The 16,035-nt window shown below is 45.9% G+C and overlaps 1 protein-coding gene across 1 annotated transcript in view; it reads left to right on the forward strand.

Moving 5' to 3' along the window:
• Positions 1 to 15,521, forward strand: part of DNAH3 (dynein axonemal heavy chain 3) — a 389,800-nt gene extending 374,279 nt beyond the window's left edge. Inside the window, exons 56-61 of the mRNA XM_073543189.1 lie at positions 2,379 to 2,533; positions 4,107 to 4,274; positions 5,639 to 5,781; positions 6,721 to 6,925; positions 14,044 to 14,181; positions 14,991 to 15,521. Of these exons, the coding sequence (XP_073399290.1) occupies positions 2,379 to 2,533; positions 4,107 to 4,274; positions 5,639 to 5,781; positions 6,721 to 6,925; positions 14,044 to 14,181; positions 14,991 to 15,344 (1,163 nt within the window). The 3' untranslated portion in view covers positions 15,345 to 15,521. The remainder of the gene's footprint in view (positions 1 to 2,378; positions 2,534 to 4,106; positions 4,275 to 5,638; positions 5,782 to 6,720; positions 6,926 to 14,043; positions 14,182 to 14,990) is intronic.
• Positions 15,522 to 16,035: the final 514 nt, after the last annotated feature.

The following is a 16,035-nucleotide window of genomic DNA, read 5'->3' on the forward strand; positions in this document are numbered from 1 at the left end:
CAGACAGGCTAGATGTTGAGATCAGGGCTCTCTGGAAGCTATATCATCACTGCCAAGAGACTCTGTCTTTCTATCATGTCACAGGACATACACCATGGGCAGACTGAGCACACCAACAACACACAAGGTAGTAATACTGCATCAACAAGGTCTCTCCCAGGCAAAGATTGCAAAGGAGACTGAAGTTTTAAGGTGTGCTGATGAAACTCTTTTGAAGAAGCACCAAGTAATAAGCAGCATTGAAGACCATAGATGCAGTGATCAGCCAAGTAAATATAGTACAGAACATAATAGGCACGTCATGGTTACTTTACTTCAAAATAGGAAGATGTCCAGCAGTGCCATCAGCTCAGAAACTGAAAACAACCATTGGGACCCAGCTACACCTATCTACTGTTTGGAAATGTCTGGACAGATTTGGTCTTCATGGAAGAATTCCAGCCCAAAATCATACCTTTGACTTTAAGACAAGGCCAGGTTACTCAGCTATGCATGAAAATGTAAGAAGTGGGGTGCAGAATAATGGCAGCAGATACTCTGGACTGATGAGTCAAATGTGAATTATTTTACTGCAACAGAAGGCAATTTGTTCAGCATAGGGATTAAGAGCGGTACAATGAGGGTCTGCAGGCAGCAATAAAGCACGGTGAAGGGTCCTTGCAAGGTTCACCAAAACCTGACTGATGCACTAGCAGGATGCAACAGGCCTCCACTGATAAAGGCTTAGGGCAGCACCAGTGCAACCCACTGATGAACACAGCCAGTATCCAAAAGAAAAAGAGAAGCTGGCTGCCTAGTGGGAAAAATGCACACAGATAAGGCTTGCATAGGACATCAGTCACACAGTGCGGTGCAAAGTGTCTGAACAGCCTATTGATCACGCCCATACTATTAGCAGGCGGGCTGTTCTGCACTATATACATGCATCACACAGAAAAAACCAAGCCAACATAAAGAGGCCCAGCTGCATCCTGCAAAAATGTTAAGTGCGAAAAGATATGGGGTATTAGTTTAGTTTTCTTATGTTAGCTGTTCAGATTTAGTGTTAGGCACTCGCAAAATCTGGGGATCCTTGACGTTTGGATTGCGAGCTTATCTGTCTTGGCCAAAATAGTAGCTAATGCCCCATGTCTTTTTATCTTTTTGTACTTTTTATCATTTTTATCACCTGTGCTGCCCCAGCCTTTATCAATGGAGGCCTGCTGCATCCTGCTAGTGCATCAGTCAGGGTTTGGTGAGTCTACCTTTCATATGTAAGTTTCCTTGCAAGGTTAGGATGGTGTTCGGCATTTGGTCAAATTTATGGTGTCCTCAATGCCGAGAAATACAGGCAGATACTTATCTATCATGCAATACCATTAGGAAGGTGTCTGATTGGTTCCAAGTATATTCTGCAGTAGGACAACTACTCCAAACATGTGATTAAGAATTATCTTTAGTGTTAAGAAGAACATGTAGTCCTGGCAGTAATGATATGACCCCACAAAACCCTGATCTCACATCATCCAGTCTTTCTGGGATTACATGAAGAAACAGTAAGATTTGCCCAAGCGACATCCGCAGAAGATCTGTGATTAGCTCTCCAAGATGTTTGGAACAACCAATCTAAATTCCTTCCAAAACTGTGTCCAAGTGTCTAGATTAATTGATGAAGGCAAAGGCCGGTCACACCCAAGATCGATGCGATTTAGATTTCTCTTTTATTCATTTACTTTGCATTTTGTTAAGTGATAAAAATCAACAATTAACATTTTTATTTTTGAAAACATTCTTACTTTACAACACTGTTTTGCTCAGTACAGTATGTATTGACAACAGAGTAACAATGACGAGTATGGGGTCCTCTGGGCTCAGAACAGCTCTGGATAAGATTGGTCTATAACGCAAGATCAATAGAAAATTGCTTATTATCAGACGGTTATCCCTCAAAGTAAGTGATACAATTGTTATAGAACACTTGTCATCTTTCGCCATGAGTTTGTAGTGAATACTTGTCTTCTCAGTATAACTGGAGAGTCACTAGATGCTAGAGCTTCTTTTCTTCTGTTCCGCATTGCACCACTCCTTCGTTCTTCCTTACGGAAATGTATGAAGAAACTGACCCATTGGGGTAATGAGTCTCCTTTTTAAAGGACCATGTCCCCATACAGTCTGATACGGTCAGCCCTGATTGGACAGTGTGAGACCGTTAGTTATTAATTTACTTTTAGGAGGAATAACAGGAACCCGGCATTTCTTATTTTGTAAGAAAAGACGCTCCAGCATTGTCTTTCTATGGGGCGTTATGACTTCTTTCGTTGGTGTCCTTCCATTCTGCTGGAGGTGTTTGCCGTTCTCAGCATGTATGAACTAATGAGTGCATTATTGTGTCTCTCTAGGGGAATGTAACTACGGAGGCCGGGTGACAGATGACAAGGACAGGCGTCTCCTGCTGTCGCTGCTCTCTATATTCTACAGCGAGGAAATACAGAAGGACACTTACAGGCTGTCACCAGGAGATACTTACTTCATTCCCCCTTATGGCACTTACCAGGTATAGATCATGTAAATTTACAGGCGTACTCCAAGTATGTTCAGGATGACATTATGGAGAACTGATGATATGATGATGACATTAGCATAGGAGAATACTTTGCAGGGTATTTTTTGGCTGTGCGGCACCGCTGCACTCTACGGTGCACACACTATACTAATACAAACAATCGGACATGTAGTGCACTGCCCGCACGACAACAACATGGCTTTCATCTTAAAGGGAATCTGTCATCAGATTTTTGACACCTAATCTGAAAGCCGCATAATGTAGAGGCAGAAATCCTGATTCCAGCGATGAGTCACTTACTTTGCTACTTGCTGTAGTTTTCATAAAGTCCCTGATTTTACCAGCAGATTAGTGCTAGAGGACTTATTAACGTGCAGACATGTAGTCCTCCATATTCATGAGCTCTTTATAACCCCACCACGACCCCTGATTGGCTGCTTTCTGCATATGCACTGTGTACACAGAAAGCTGTGGGCGGGGTTACACAGGGCTCAGCATTCATAGCACTGGTAAATCTGCAGCAGAGAAAATAGGGATTGTATCAAAACTGCAGCAGGCAGCTCAGTAAGTGATACATCTCTGGAATCAGGGTCTCTGCCCCTACATCATGCTGCTCTCATATGGGGTAACAAAAAGCTGGTGACGGATTCCCTTTAAGAGATATGCTGCTGATAACAGTACTGATAAGTACATAAAGAATGGAAAAAAATGTGTTTCGGATTTCCACAAATCTGCAGCAATTTTTTTTTGTGTTACACGTAGATTTTGATGCAGATTTTATCAAGTAGTGAATTCTGTGGCTAAAAACAACAAAAGATATTGGCACGCTGCGGATATGGTTATTATTGGATCTGTGCGCTGTCGATGAACACATGGACTGGATACTGACCGATAACACGGCCATCTGAAGGAGCCCCGAGGCTGACTTCATACACCCGCATATAGCTGACCCCAACTAACAGCCTCGTATATGCCCTATAGGCCTCAGAGGCTGCTAGTTTGGGTCCGGAAACTGCAGTTTGTCAGTACATGTACTGAGACATGCATCTGTGATCATAACATGACCAGGACAGATAATTATCCATGGGAGATAACGAGAGTTTCTAGTAAAGGGGTTGTCCGGTCTAAAAGGATAAGTCTGCAGACGCTCTGTGTGACTGCAGACTTCTAAATCCCCCCAGTGCAGGCATTGTTCGCTGCGAGACCAGACAATCCCTTTAGACCAGACAACCCCTTTAAGTGGCTACAAGCAAAGATCTTGACCCATCCAGCACTGCAGAGTGTGATCCGACTCTCATGGATGAGGAGAAGATGGAGATAAAAATGTCTCCATCTTCTCCATTGTGTCAGCGTGTGAAAATCGGACTGCACTCAAATGTGATCAGAATGCAGTCCAATGTTTTTCCCGGACTCATTGACTTGCATGGCTGAGTGCGATCAAAATATGAGTAAGCTTTGACTTGCAGCGATTATTTATTTTTTTCACTCTGGACCGAGTAAAAAAATCCAACATGTGCCCCATAGACTAACGTTTCGTCTTGTCACTTTTTGCTTTTTCTCTTAGACTTTCTTAGATTACATTAGAGGATTGCCAATAATTACTCACCCCGAGGTGTTTGGGCTCCATGAGAACGCCGACATCACTAAAGACAACCAGGAGACATACCAGTTATTTGATGGTGTCCTCCTCACTCTGCCCAGACAAACCACTGGAGGCGGCAGATCCCCTCAGGTGAGGACGCGTCTCATCGTTTCTTCTCATACCATTGTTACCCTGATTTAGGCTTCAATTTGGAGTCACGTCCAAAAACCACTATATCTGACCGGGGTATTACATGCTACCCGCACAAGCCCTCTCCACACACGCACGGAGTCACCGCCACTTGTGGGACCAGTTATGGACCTTGGTTTGTGGTGGCTTTCTGCATCCTCCCAACTACAAAAGAATACCTCAAAGCCTGAAGCCTGTGATCCACCATCACTTCTGTGATGGAACAGGATGACTATGGACATGTCCATCATGGCGTAAGAACCATACAGAGACATTTCACATTGTTCATCCATGTCCATCGGCCGTGGCTCCCGCTCCCTTGATCCCGCTGACAGATGGGAAAATGTATAGACCATTATTGACAAGGTGCGAGAGGCGTCCTCATCTACATCTCCACACATCACTGTCACCGATAGCTCATAATAACTGTTTTATGACACAGCTTGTTACAGTGTATCCGCACAACCCAGACAATGTCCCTCTTCACAGTAGAAGTTACACATCCTTACTAACTATACCAGCACTAGGCTTCCATTCAAAATGCTAGCTGACTGCCTCCATCAGCAGTGCCAGCCCCCAGCCTCCATCAGCAGTGCCAGCCTCCATCAGCAGTGCCAGCCCCCAGCCTCCATCAGCAGTGCCAGCCCCCAGCCTCCATCAGCAGTGCCAGCCCCCAGCCTCCATCAGCAGTGCCAGCCCCCAGCCTCCATCAGCAGTGCCAGCCCCCAGCCTCCATCAGCAGTGCCAGCCCCCAGCCTCCATCAGCAGTGCCAGCCCCCAGCCTCCATCAGCAGTGCCAGCCCCCAGCCTCCATCAGCAGTGCCAGCCCCCAGCCTCCATCAGCAGTGCCAGCCCCCAGCCTCCATCAACAGTGCCAGCCCCCAGCCTCCATCAGCAGTGCCAGCCCCCATACTTTTATCATCAGGGCTAGACCAGTGCACCTATCAGCAGTGCCAGCCCCCAGCCTCCATCAGCAGTGCCAGCCCCCAGCCTCCATCAGCAGTGCCAGCCCCATACTTTTATCATCAGGGCTAGACCAGTGCACCTATCATCAGTGCCAGCACCATCTTCAGTGCTATTCCCTTTGCCTCTAACAACATTGCCCGTGTCATACTTATATATGCGACGCCTGCCTCGTGCCCAGAGCTGGCACCGTACATTTATCACCAGTTCCATCCTGTGCCTATGGCCTCCATTTGGAGTGCTGGCCCTACGTCCCTAGGAATGGCTGCCCATTGCTATCCCCTTTTGGCTGTGCCTCATCGGTCTGGGTATGAGGGAACACACCACATATGTTCTAGCTTTCTTTATCTCTCTTACAACAGGAAATTGTTGAAGATTTGGCAAGAGATATCCTAAACAAATTACCAAGCGACTTCAATCTGGAGAAGGTGATGGAGAAGTATCCTGTGGTGTACGAGGAGTCTATGAACACGGTGCTTAGACAGGAATTAATCCGCTTTAACAGGTAATTCCGTAGTGCCGTCAGTGGATGTAAATTGGGTGTTTACGGCTCTGAACAGTGTGACATTTCCCAGATTAGAAAACCATGGCTGCAGTTCGGTATTGCAGCTCGGCTCCCTTAAAGTAAATCTGTCAGCATGTGTTTGCTATGGAATCCGTGAGCAGCATGTTATAGGGGTAGGGAGCCTGAATCCAGAGATGGTTCAGTTACTGGGCTGCTTGTTGCAGTTTTGATAAAATCCCTGTTTTCTCTGCTAGCAGAGCAGTGAATGCTGAGCTCTGTATAACCCCGCCCACATCACTGATTGGCAGCTTTCTGTGTACAATGTTGGCAGGCTGCCAATCAGTGGCGGGGTTACACATTAGCTGGACTGGATTGCAGGATACACCTAATCCTGCAGTCATAATCTCCTGCTGATAAAACACTGATTTTATTGAAACTACAGCGCACAGCCTAATAGGTGACACATCCCTGGAATCAGGGTCTCTGCCCCTATATTATGCTGCGTTCAGATTAAATTGCTTTAATCTGCCTACAGATTCGCGTTACAGTTAATGGCGATGAACCGGTGTTCTTCTACATATACCTATGTTCAGTGATGAGAGAGACATCTAAGAGATAATCCCTTATTACTTATGTATGCCCGCTGCGCCCGTCTATGTAGTTCGGCCTCAGTGGAGCACAGAAGCTTTAGTCTACTGACATAAGATCTAGACAAAAGGTACAAGCAGTTTTGTCCTTGGAAGCCCCTGCTGCTGGATTTGCATGTGTTTAATCCCGCGGGGTTTGGGAACGCGCGTCATGGGCGCTTTATTCTCGCGCAGCTCGTCTGATTTATCACATAAAACAGGCTGCATACGCCTCGGCTAATTTCTCGCCAGCACTAATTCATTTTGTCTTTTTTCTCATGCTGCAAACCCCCCTCTTGCTTTCTGGCCACAGGCTCACAGAAGTCGTACGGAGCAGTCTCATCAATTTAGGCAAAGCCGTGAAAGGCCAAGTGCTGATGTCATCGGAGCTGGAGAACGTGTTTAACAGCATGTTGGTGGGCAGAGTGCCCGCCATGTGGGCAGCCAAATCCTATCCGTCACTAAAGCCACTGGGCAGCTACGTGTCAGACCTGCTGGCCCGGCTGCACTTTCTGCAGGTAACGCCTGTGATCGCCTCTCATGAGAATATGGCTTTTTATTCTGTTTGTGCTGTTCCTCTGTTATTCTTCCTGGAAATGTATGAAAATGTTGACTTGGAGCTATCATTCTCTCTGTCCAAAGGATGTGTCTGACACTCCGTGACAGATTGGGTAGGGACACATCCATATTGACAAAGGGAATGCTAAGGTCCAGTGTTCATTTATTTGCTCATTTCCAGGAGGAATAACAGAGGGACGGGAGAGTTCCAGGCAACAGATGCTCCAGAATTGTTATTTAAAGGGAACTTGTCAGGAGTATAGGATCCCCAAAACCAAAATTACATTGCTGGGTATGGTAGAGAAAGCTAAATTCCCACTAACATCAATAAATCACCAGTAAGTATCAGACATCAGAACTCTGCCTTCAGCATCTGATTCTCAGAAATAAGGTCAGCAACAGAAACACTGGGAGACACTTTCATCCAGCTTTTCTGGAGCCCTGAAAAGAATTACGGCCCCCTGGCCAGATTCTCCCCGTACTGCTCTAGGTGATTGACAGGTGTTTCCTTCGTATGTATACATAGGGAGAGACCTTCCAATCACTTGCAGCAGTGCTGGGAATAGCCTGGACTACTCTGTTCTTTGGATATGGTCCCCGGACAGAATTTTAAAGGGTTTGTCACAATTTTTTCTCTTACTTAAATGCATATAATTGGGGTTAAAAATCATATTTGCTATTGGGTTTCATTAAAAACATTGCACCATTTGCCTCCTATAGCCAGTGTATCACACGGACTATTGGCCGCAGAGCTTTCCAGTCCATAAAATAGCTGCTGGGGGGAGGAGCATGTGACCAGACCTGTCCATCCAGTCAAAAAGGGGAGGAGCATGTGACCAGACCTGTCCATCCAACCAAAAAGGGGAGGAGCATGTGACCAGACCTGTCCATCCAATCAAAAAGAGGAGGAACATGTGACCAGACCTGTCCATCCAATCAAAAAGAGGAGGAACATGTGACTAGACCTGTACATCCAATCAAAAAGGGGAGGAGCATGTGACCAGACCTGTCCATCTATCCAAAAAGGGGAGGAGCATGTGACCAGACCTGTCCATCCAATCAAAAAGAGGAGGAACATGTGACCAGACCTGTCCATCCAATCAAAAAGAGGAGGAACATGTGACCAGACCTGTCCATCCAATCAAAAAGGGGAGGAGCATGTGACCAGACCTGTCCATCCAACCAAAAAGGGGAGGAGCATGTGACCAGACCTGTCCATCCAACCAAAAAGGGGAGGAACATGTGACCAGACCTGTCCATCCAACCAAAAAGGGGAGGAGCATGTGACCAGACCTGTCCATCCAACCAAAAGGGGAGGAACATGTGACCAGACCTGTCCATCCAACCAAAAAGGGAGGAACATGTGACCAGACCTGTCCATCCAACCAAAAAGGGGAGGAACATGTGACCAGACCTGTCCATCCAACCAAAAAGGGGAGGAGCATGTGACCAGACCTGTCCATCCAACCAAAAAGGGGAGGAGCATGTGACCAGACCTGTCCATCCAATTAAAAAGAGGAGGAACATGTGACCAGACCTGTCCATCCAATCAAAAAGAGGAGGAACATGTGACTAGACCTGTACATCCAATCAAAAAGGGGAGGAGCATGTGACCAGACCTGTCCATCTATCCAAAAAGGGGAGGAGCATGTAACCAGACCTGTCCATCCAATCAAAAAGAGGAGGAACATGTGACCAGACCTGTCCATCCAATCAAAAAGAGGAGGAACATGTGACCAGACCTGTCCATCCAATCAAAAAGGGGAGGAGCATGTGACCAGACCTGTCCATCCAACCAAAAAGGGGAGGAGCATGTGACCAGACCTGTCCATCCAACCAAAAAGGGGAGGAACATGTGACCAGACCTGTCCATCCAACCAAAAAGGGGAGGAGCATGTGACCAGACCTGTCCATCCAACCAAAAGGGGAGGAACATGTGACCAGACCTGTCCATCCAACCAAAAAGGGAGGAACATGTGACCAGACCTGTCCATCCAACCAAAAAGGGGAGGAACATGTGACCAGACCTGTCCATCCAACCAAAAAGGGGAGGAGCATGTGACCAGACCTGTCCATCCAACCAAAAAGGGGAGGAACATGTGACCAGACCTGTCCATCCAACCAAAAAGGGGAGGAACATGTGACCAGACCTGTCCATCCAACCAAAAAGGGGAAGAGCATTTGACCAGACCTGTCCATCCAATCAAAAACCTCGCATGAGAAAACACTGCTTTTCTATTGGAGATGACTGATGATGACCTTTGCCTGGTCAGATGCTTCTCCACCAGCAGCCATTGTATGGACCGGAGAACTGTGCGGTCTGGGAGGAAAGCTGCAGTAACCAGAGCAGGAGGAGAACCTGTTGCACCTATATAATATCCATAAAGTGTTGCAATAAATGCACCTATATAACAGTAAGGCCACAAAATTATGTCCTCATATAAAACAATAATGTGACCCGCCCCGTTAACTCTTTCTGCAGCCAGAAATAGGCAGTGTAATACCGCGACTATAGGAGGCAAATGGTGCAACATTTTTAATAAAACCCAACTGCAAATGTGATTTTTAGCCCCAACTCCATGCATTTAGGTAAGAAAAAAAAAACATTGTTCAAAGGTGGAGAACCCCTTTAAGGTTTTATTTTCTCTGAAATGCCAGAGGGAGTCAAAAAAGAATATACCTGGCTGCCATCATGGGTTGAAGAATAAACACAGCTGTGGCTTCCTGCAGCCGCCACTAGGGGGAGCTTCTGAGCTTTGTTCATACTATTTACACTGAGCTCAACATGAAGCCGTGAGCTCCCTCTAGTGGTGACTGCTTGCAGCCAGAACTTTACCATTTACCCGCAGTGGGTTTGGAGCTCGGTATAAGAACATTGGTGCTTCAACCATTATACAGATGGCGAGAAACACATAATCAGCACAGCACGCTGCATACTAAAAGGAAATTGTATAGATTTACTCTTTGCTGCAATCCTAGTACTATTATTGACATTGTGACTAGGATTATTACTGGATTTTAGTAGGCCGATCATGCCCGTCCCTTGATAATATATAGCGATGCTGCACATCCCATCTCATTGATTATACAGCAGTACTGTGTATTATATAGTGCCTCCCCGTTCATTGCCGGCACACACTTGTCACCGGTCTGCAGGCTGGATCAGTAGTAATTGACTCCCCAGAGAACCTTTTCCTTTAATCTCTTGCATCTCGTGAGCACTGAGCCGGCCTATGCTGGAACATAAAACAGCAGCGGTTATTGGAGTACAAGGACTCCATGCCTCTTAGTATTGGGTTTTTTAGTGCCTCATATAGAGCGGGACCTTCTGCAATTTGTAACCCATTGTGCTTTAGGCCATATTTCTATGTAGTGTATACAGGGACGCCACATACTTACAGGCTGCTTTGTGATGGGCAGAATAGAATACAGAGCACAGGTGTGCACAATGCTATAGACAAGTGCTGCCCTCTTGTGGCTGAGTTTAGTAAAAAAAAAAAATACAGTTTTTAATGAATTCTTTAAAGGGTTTTTTTTTTTTTACAGTGAGCCAAAAAACGCAGGCAGGTTGTCACACATGCAGGTGGCACACGTGGTTTGTGGACCCACGGTGCAGGGGCCAGGCCTGCCTAGGAGAGGCGTAGCTAAGCTGCTTCCTGGTGGAACTCCTGATGGTGATGATCTAGCTAATACTAGAGAAGAGAGAGAGAGGATTCAAAAAGATTTAAATAAACTGGAGAAGTGGGCAGTAACTAACAGAATGGTTTTTAACAGGGAGAAATGCAAAGTACTACATCTGGGCAATAAAAATGAAAAAAGCATATATAGAATGGGAGGAATAGGGCTAAGTGACAGCACATGTGAAAAAGACTTGGGTATACTAATAGATCACAGACTGAATATGAGTCAACAGTGTGATGCAGCAGCAAAAAAGGCAAATGCAGTTCTAGGATGTATTAACAGAAGCATACAGTCTAGATCACGTGAAGTCATTATTTCCCTCTACTCCTCTTTGGTCAGACCTCATCTGGAATATTGTGTCCAGTTTTGGGCACCACATTTTAAAAAAGACATCAACAAACTGGAGCAAGTTCAGAAAAGAGCGACCAGAATGGTGACCGGTCTGCAAACCCTGTCTTATGAGGAAAGGTTGCAGGATTTGGGAATGTTTAGTTTGCAAAAGAGAAGACTGAGAGGAGACTTAATTGCTGTCTACAAATATCTAAAGGGCTGTCACATTGTAGAAGGATCAACTTTATTCTCATTTGCACAAGGAAAGACTAGAAGCAATGGGATGAAACTGAATGGGAGGAGACACAGATTAGATATTAGAAAAAACTTTTTGACAGTTGGAGTGATCAATGAGTGGAACAGGCTGCCACGAGAAGTGGTGAGTTCTCCTTCAATGGAAGTCTTCAAATAGAGGCTGGACAGACATCTGACTGGGATGATTTAGCAAATCCTGCTTTGAGCAGGGGGTTGGACCAGATGGCCCAGGAGGTCCCTTCCAACTCTACGATTCTATGATTCTATGATTCTATGGTGGAGTCAGACTTGAATTGCAGATAGCCACCAGGTAACACTCCTAGGCAGTCCCCAGTGCTGCAGCTGCTGACCCCAGAGGTCACGTAAGCTGACAGACTGGGCTCTGAGTTACTTGGTGAGGCAGGATATGGACTCTAATCAGATAACACAGGTTCTGGATCCTTGGACAGAACAGATACTGACACAGAGTCACAGACAGGGCTGGATTCGGACCTGGAACAGGTTCGGAGAGGTTCTGGTATTGACAGATAGGATTCAGGTTTGGATGTGCTGCCTGTGTGGCTCAGGGTTCGCAAGCACCACCGGTGCAGTTTCGGATTCATGTATCGCTGGATTCGGTTTCAGACTTCAGGCCCAGGCCACACAAGGACCAGGGATTTAGGATCAGGCCGAGGCCGCACAAGGACCAGGGGTTCGGGTTCAGGCTGAGGCCACACAAGGACCAGGGGTTCAGGGGTTTAAAAGCAGAGAAGCGGGCACGCACCAGGCTCCCCACCAGGAAGGCTGTGTGGCATGCTGAGAGATGGGGAGGTGACTGTGCTGCCACGGCGGTGAGTATATCGGCGTCCCATCATGGAGAGGGAAGGGGAACCGTGTAGGGGTGCCATCATCGGTGTTACAGAGGTAGCCGTTAGCTAGTTAGCTTCTGAGTGCTCAGAGCGGTCACTGACCACTTTTGTTGGTGTTGGTGATTCAGCTGCTTCACATCAGCAGGGCAGCTTTACCTCTTTTGGGCTACTCTGTCAATGGGGCGTGACTGCCAACATTATGCTGACTAACAGCTGGCTCCCTACAGCTAGGCAGCGGGGAGTTGAGTACCAATCAGCATGATGTCGGTAGTAACACCCCATCAGCAGAGAAGAGTGTAAAAGAAGATGCTGCTCTGTTGACTTGACATTAGCGGAAGCCGCTGAATCTCCGGCAGGAGCGGTCTTTGGCTGCTCTGTGACAGCAGAGACCTGCCCTGGGCAGTACAGGCAGATAAGTAAGTAACTACCTGCCTGCTTGTACTTACAGACATAGTAGAAAATATAGCCCTGGATAACACTTTTAAGGACACAGTGAATTGTGACCAAAATGTGCAGATATACAGTGTGCCCTTCATGTGGAATATTCCCACAGAAGAATGTCACTTCTGAGGCTCTGATCTTAGGACTTTTAGTTACATAGGCTCATGTTTATCTATGAGATATGCAAATAAAGTCTGTGGAGCCTCATTAAAGAGTCTCAAACACGGGACTAGCCAGATCTTCCTCCAGGGAAGGACCCAGCCAAGGAGTGGCTCCCTTCGGAAACCACCATTACCACCATATTAAGTGACCCTTTCAATATCCAGCTCTTTACGAGTTTACAGATATGACAAGGGAAATGCCAAGGCCAGGTATCCATCCACAGACAGCTGTTTCGGGGTGTTGCCCCTCATCAGTGTGGAGTAGGATTCTGGCTAGGTGGGAGCAATGCCTAGTTGACCAACATCACGAAACCATCACTGACCTCAAGGAGGCCAGTCTCTTTGACTGGCTCAGAGGTTAGCACTGCAGCTTTGCAGCGCTCGAGTCCTGGGTTCGAATACCACCAAGGACAGCATCTTCAAGGAGTTTGTATGTTCTCCCCGTGTTTGCGTGGGTTTCCTCCCACAGTCCAAACAATAGGGAATCTGGATTGTGAGCGCCATTGGGGGCAGCGATGATAATGTGTGCAAATTGTAAAGCGCTGCGGAATATGTTAGCGCTATATAAAAATAAAGATTATTATTTATAGCATACAGGTGGTGGCACCGCTGGTAGATTTTATCCGTCTTCTTAATGTACAAGTGACCGACTGATTTTGAAATGAAGGGAAATGGTAATCACTTTTTTAGCAGTCGTTCAGCCACATACCTAAAATTTTTGCAAGTCCATGAAGGGGAGAAGACAAGACAGTAAATGAGTTCTGTCCTTTGTCCATGAAAAATAAAAAAAAATATCAGTGGCATTTGGTTGGGAACCAGGTTTGCAATATTCGTTTCAAAGACTCTTCATTTTACAAGGTAAACTCCATAGTTTCCGTGCGGCAGCTGGTGGCGTTCTGCCCTGACAGCGGCCATCAATATACTCACAGATCTGCCGTGTGTCAGTATAGAGGCCACCTGAATATTTACAGTTAGGTCCATATATATTTGGACAGAGACAACATTTTTCTAATTTTGGTTCTAGACATTACCACAATGAATTTTAAACAAAACCATTCAGATGCAGTTGAAGTTCAGACTTTCAGCTTTCATGTGAGGGAATCCACATTCAAATTGGATGAAGGGTTTAGGAGTTTCAGCTCCTCAACATGTGCCACCCTGTTTTTAAAGGGACCAAAAGTAATTGGACAGATTAAATAATTGTAAATAAGTGTTCATTTCTAGTACTTGGTTGAAAACCCTTTGTTGGCAATGACTGCCTGAAGTCTTGACCTGCAAAAACTGTATATGACTTTTATGGCTTTAATTGAGACAATACTAATCTGGAAAACTAATGGGAGATACTGTGTATGCTCTTCACAGGACTGGATAGACAATGGGCCGCCCAAGGTGTTTTGGATTTCAGGATTTTATTTCACTCAATCATTTCTGACGGGTGTCTCCCAAAATTACGCCAGAAAGTACACTATTCCCATCGACCACATCGGATTTCAGTTTGCGGTAAGAGAACCTGTCGACACCGACCATGTTGTAGTCCTAATCCAGTACAGAGAAATAAGCTGTCACTTGATCACTGTCATTATTCATGGGGTTCATGCTGATCCCATTGCACTTTACTACCACGTTTACTGCACTTACTGTTCTAGAGTGAAATGGGAACTCTACTCAACAAGTTTTGCTTAAATCAATAGTACAGGTGAATAGAAAAAACTGCGTAATCTATCTTATCAAGGAATTCTGCTTCCTTCTCCACCTATGAGCCACTTCTCCTCTGCCTCCTGAACTCACCCACCACTATGAAAATAACAGCTCAACGCCATCTTGTCCAATACAAGACGGACTGAGGTGTTGGGTTACTCAGCCTATTATGATCTATGGAGAGAGGAGAGGTGAGGAAACAGAGAGGGAGACACAGAAAGATCGTGCTGAGGTTTCTAACAAGTCTTTTACCCCTCCCCAGCACTGGACTCATATATACACCTGCTATGTAATGTCATCCATGCTGCTGATTCTTGTTTGTTAACTAGGTGAAAAAGAGCAGGAATCCATCCCTGTGTGCTGTGTATGGGAGACATCATAGCTCAGCATTAATTGAAAAAATAAGGTCTGCAGAGGGGAAATGAAGTGAAAAGGCGGGATACAAGTCATACAAGTGTTATTCCTCATATACACACAGGACAACTCATTTTGAAAAGTTACTTGAAAGTACAGTTACCCATTAAAGCAGAGGTTTTTGGGATTTGTGTCTGGTGTTGCATCTTATCCCCAATCATATTCTTTGTGCTATAAGTCCCAATCTGTAATTTCAGGTGACCTCTCACGAGAACACAATAGACAGACCTCCAGAAGATGGCGCTTATATCAAAGGACTCTTCCTTGAAGGAGCTCGGTGGGATAGACAGAAGATGCAATTAGGAGAATCTCTTCCCAAAATCCTCTACGATTCTCTACCCATTATATGGCTGAAACCTGGAGAAAGTTCCAAATTTGTCCCACAGAACTCATACTTTTGTCCTGTATACAAAACCAGCGCCAGACGAGGAACGCTGTCCACAACGGGACACTCCACTAACTATGTCCTTCCCATAGAGCTCCCCACTGACAAGCCCGAGAAGCACTGGATAAACCGAGGGGTGGCCGCCTTGTGCCAGCTGGATGATTAGCTCAGGGGCCAAGTATCAGATAGTGCAAAGCAAACAATCTCTTATCTTTCAAGATACCCACCAGCAATATCTGCACTATGCAAAATGGACATTGCTCTGCTCTGTGTCTATACATGAAGGATTTTCTTGTTAATCAGAAATCTAATAAATATGTTAATAAAGTTGTGTGAAATGTGATCTGTAAGTGGATCTCTTTTTTTTGTTGCTGTGTCCTCTACTGCACCTCGGTTCCGTTTACTTCAATGGGACTGGTGCAATACCAATATATAATCACCCCCGTGTTCTTATAGGCGCTATGTAAACAGTGAAGGGAATGGGGACCCTCCGATCAATCATAGATTGCCTAAGGTCCAGTCTTATATAAGGGCAAATGTAATTTACCCATTTTAATGCTGGTGGGTGTGGACCCACTGAGCCACGGGCCAGGATTACCCTAGAGAGTCGTCGTTAAGTGTCTACCGCGTATTCACTAGAGCCTCTGGTGGGGAGGATAGGTTTGGCCCCCGGTAGTCACCAGGTACCTCTCCTAGGGTAGTCCTCAGGCCTGCAGCAGCTGACCGGATGGTCAGTGAAAAGGGTGCAAGGCATGGGTGGAAGGAGGCAAAGACGTGTTCAGACAATCTGAGGTCATGGCAGGCAGCACAGGTTCAATATACGTAGCCGTGGTCAGGAGCAGAGAGGTCAAGATAAA

The sequence above is a fragment of the Dendrobates tinctorius genome, unplaced genomic scaffold, assembly GCF_039654945.1.
Source record: "Dendrobates tinctorius isolate UK_male_01 unplaced genomic scaffold, ASM3965494v1 ptg000129l, whole genome shotgun sequence".
Lineage (NCBI taxonomy): Eukaryota > Metazoa > Chordata > Amphibia > Anura > Dendrobatidae > Dendrobates > Dendrobates tinctorius.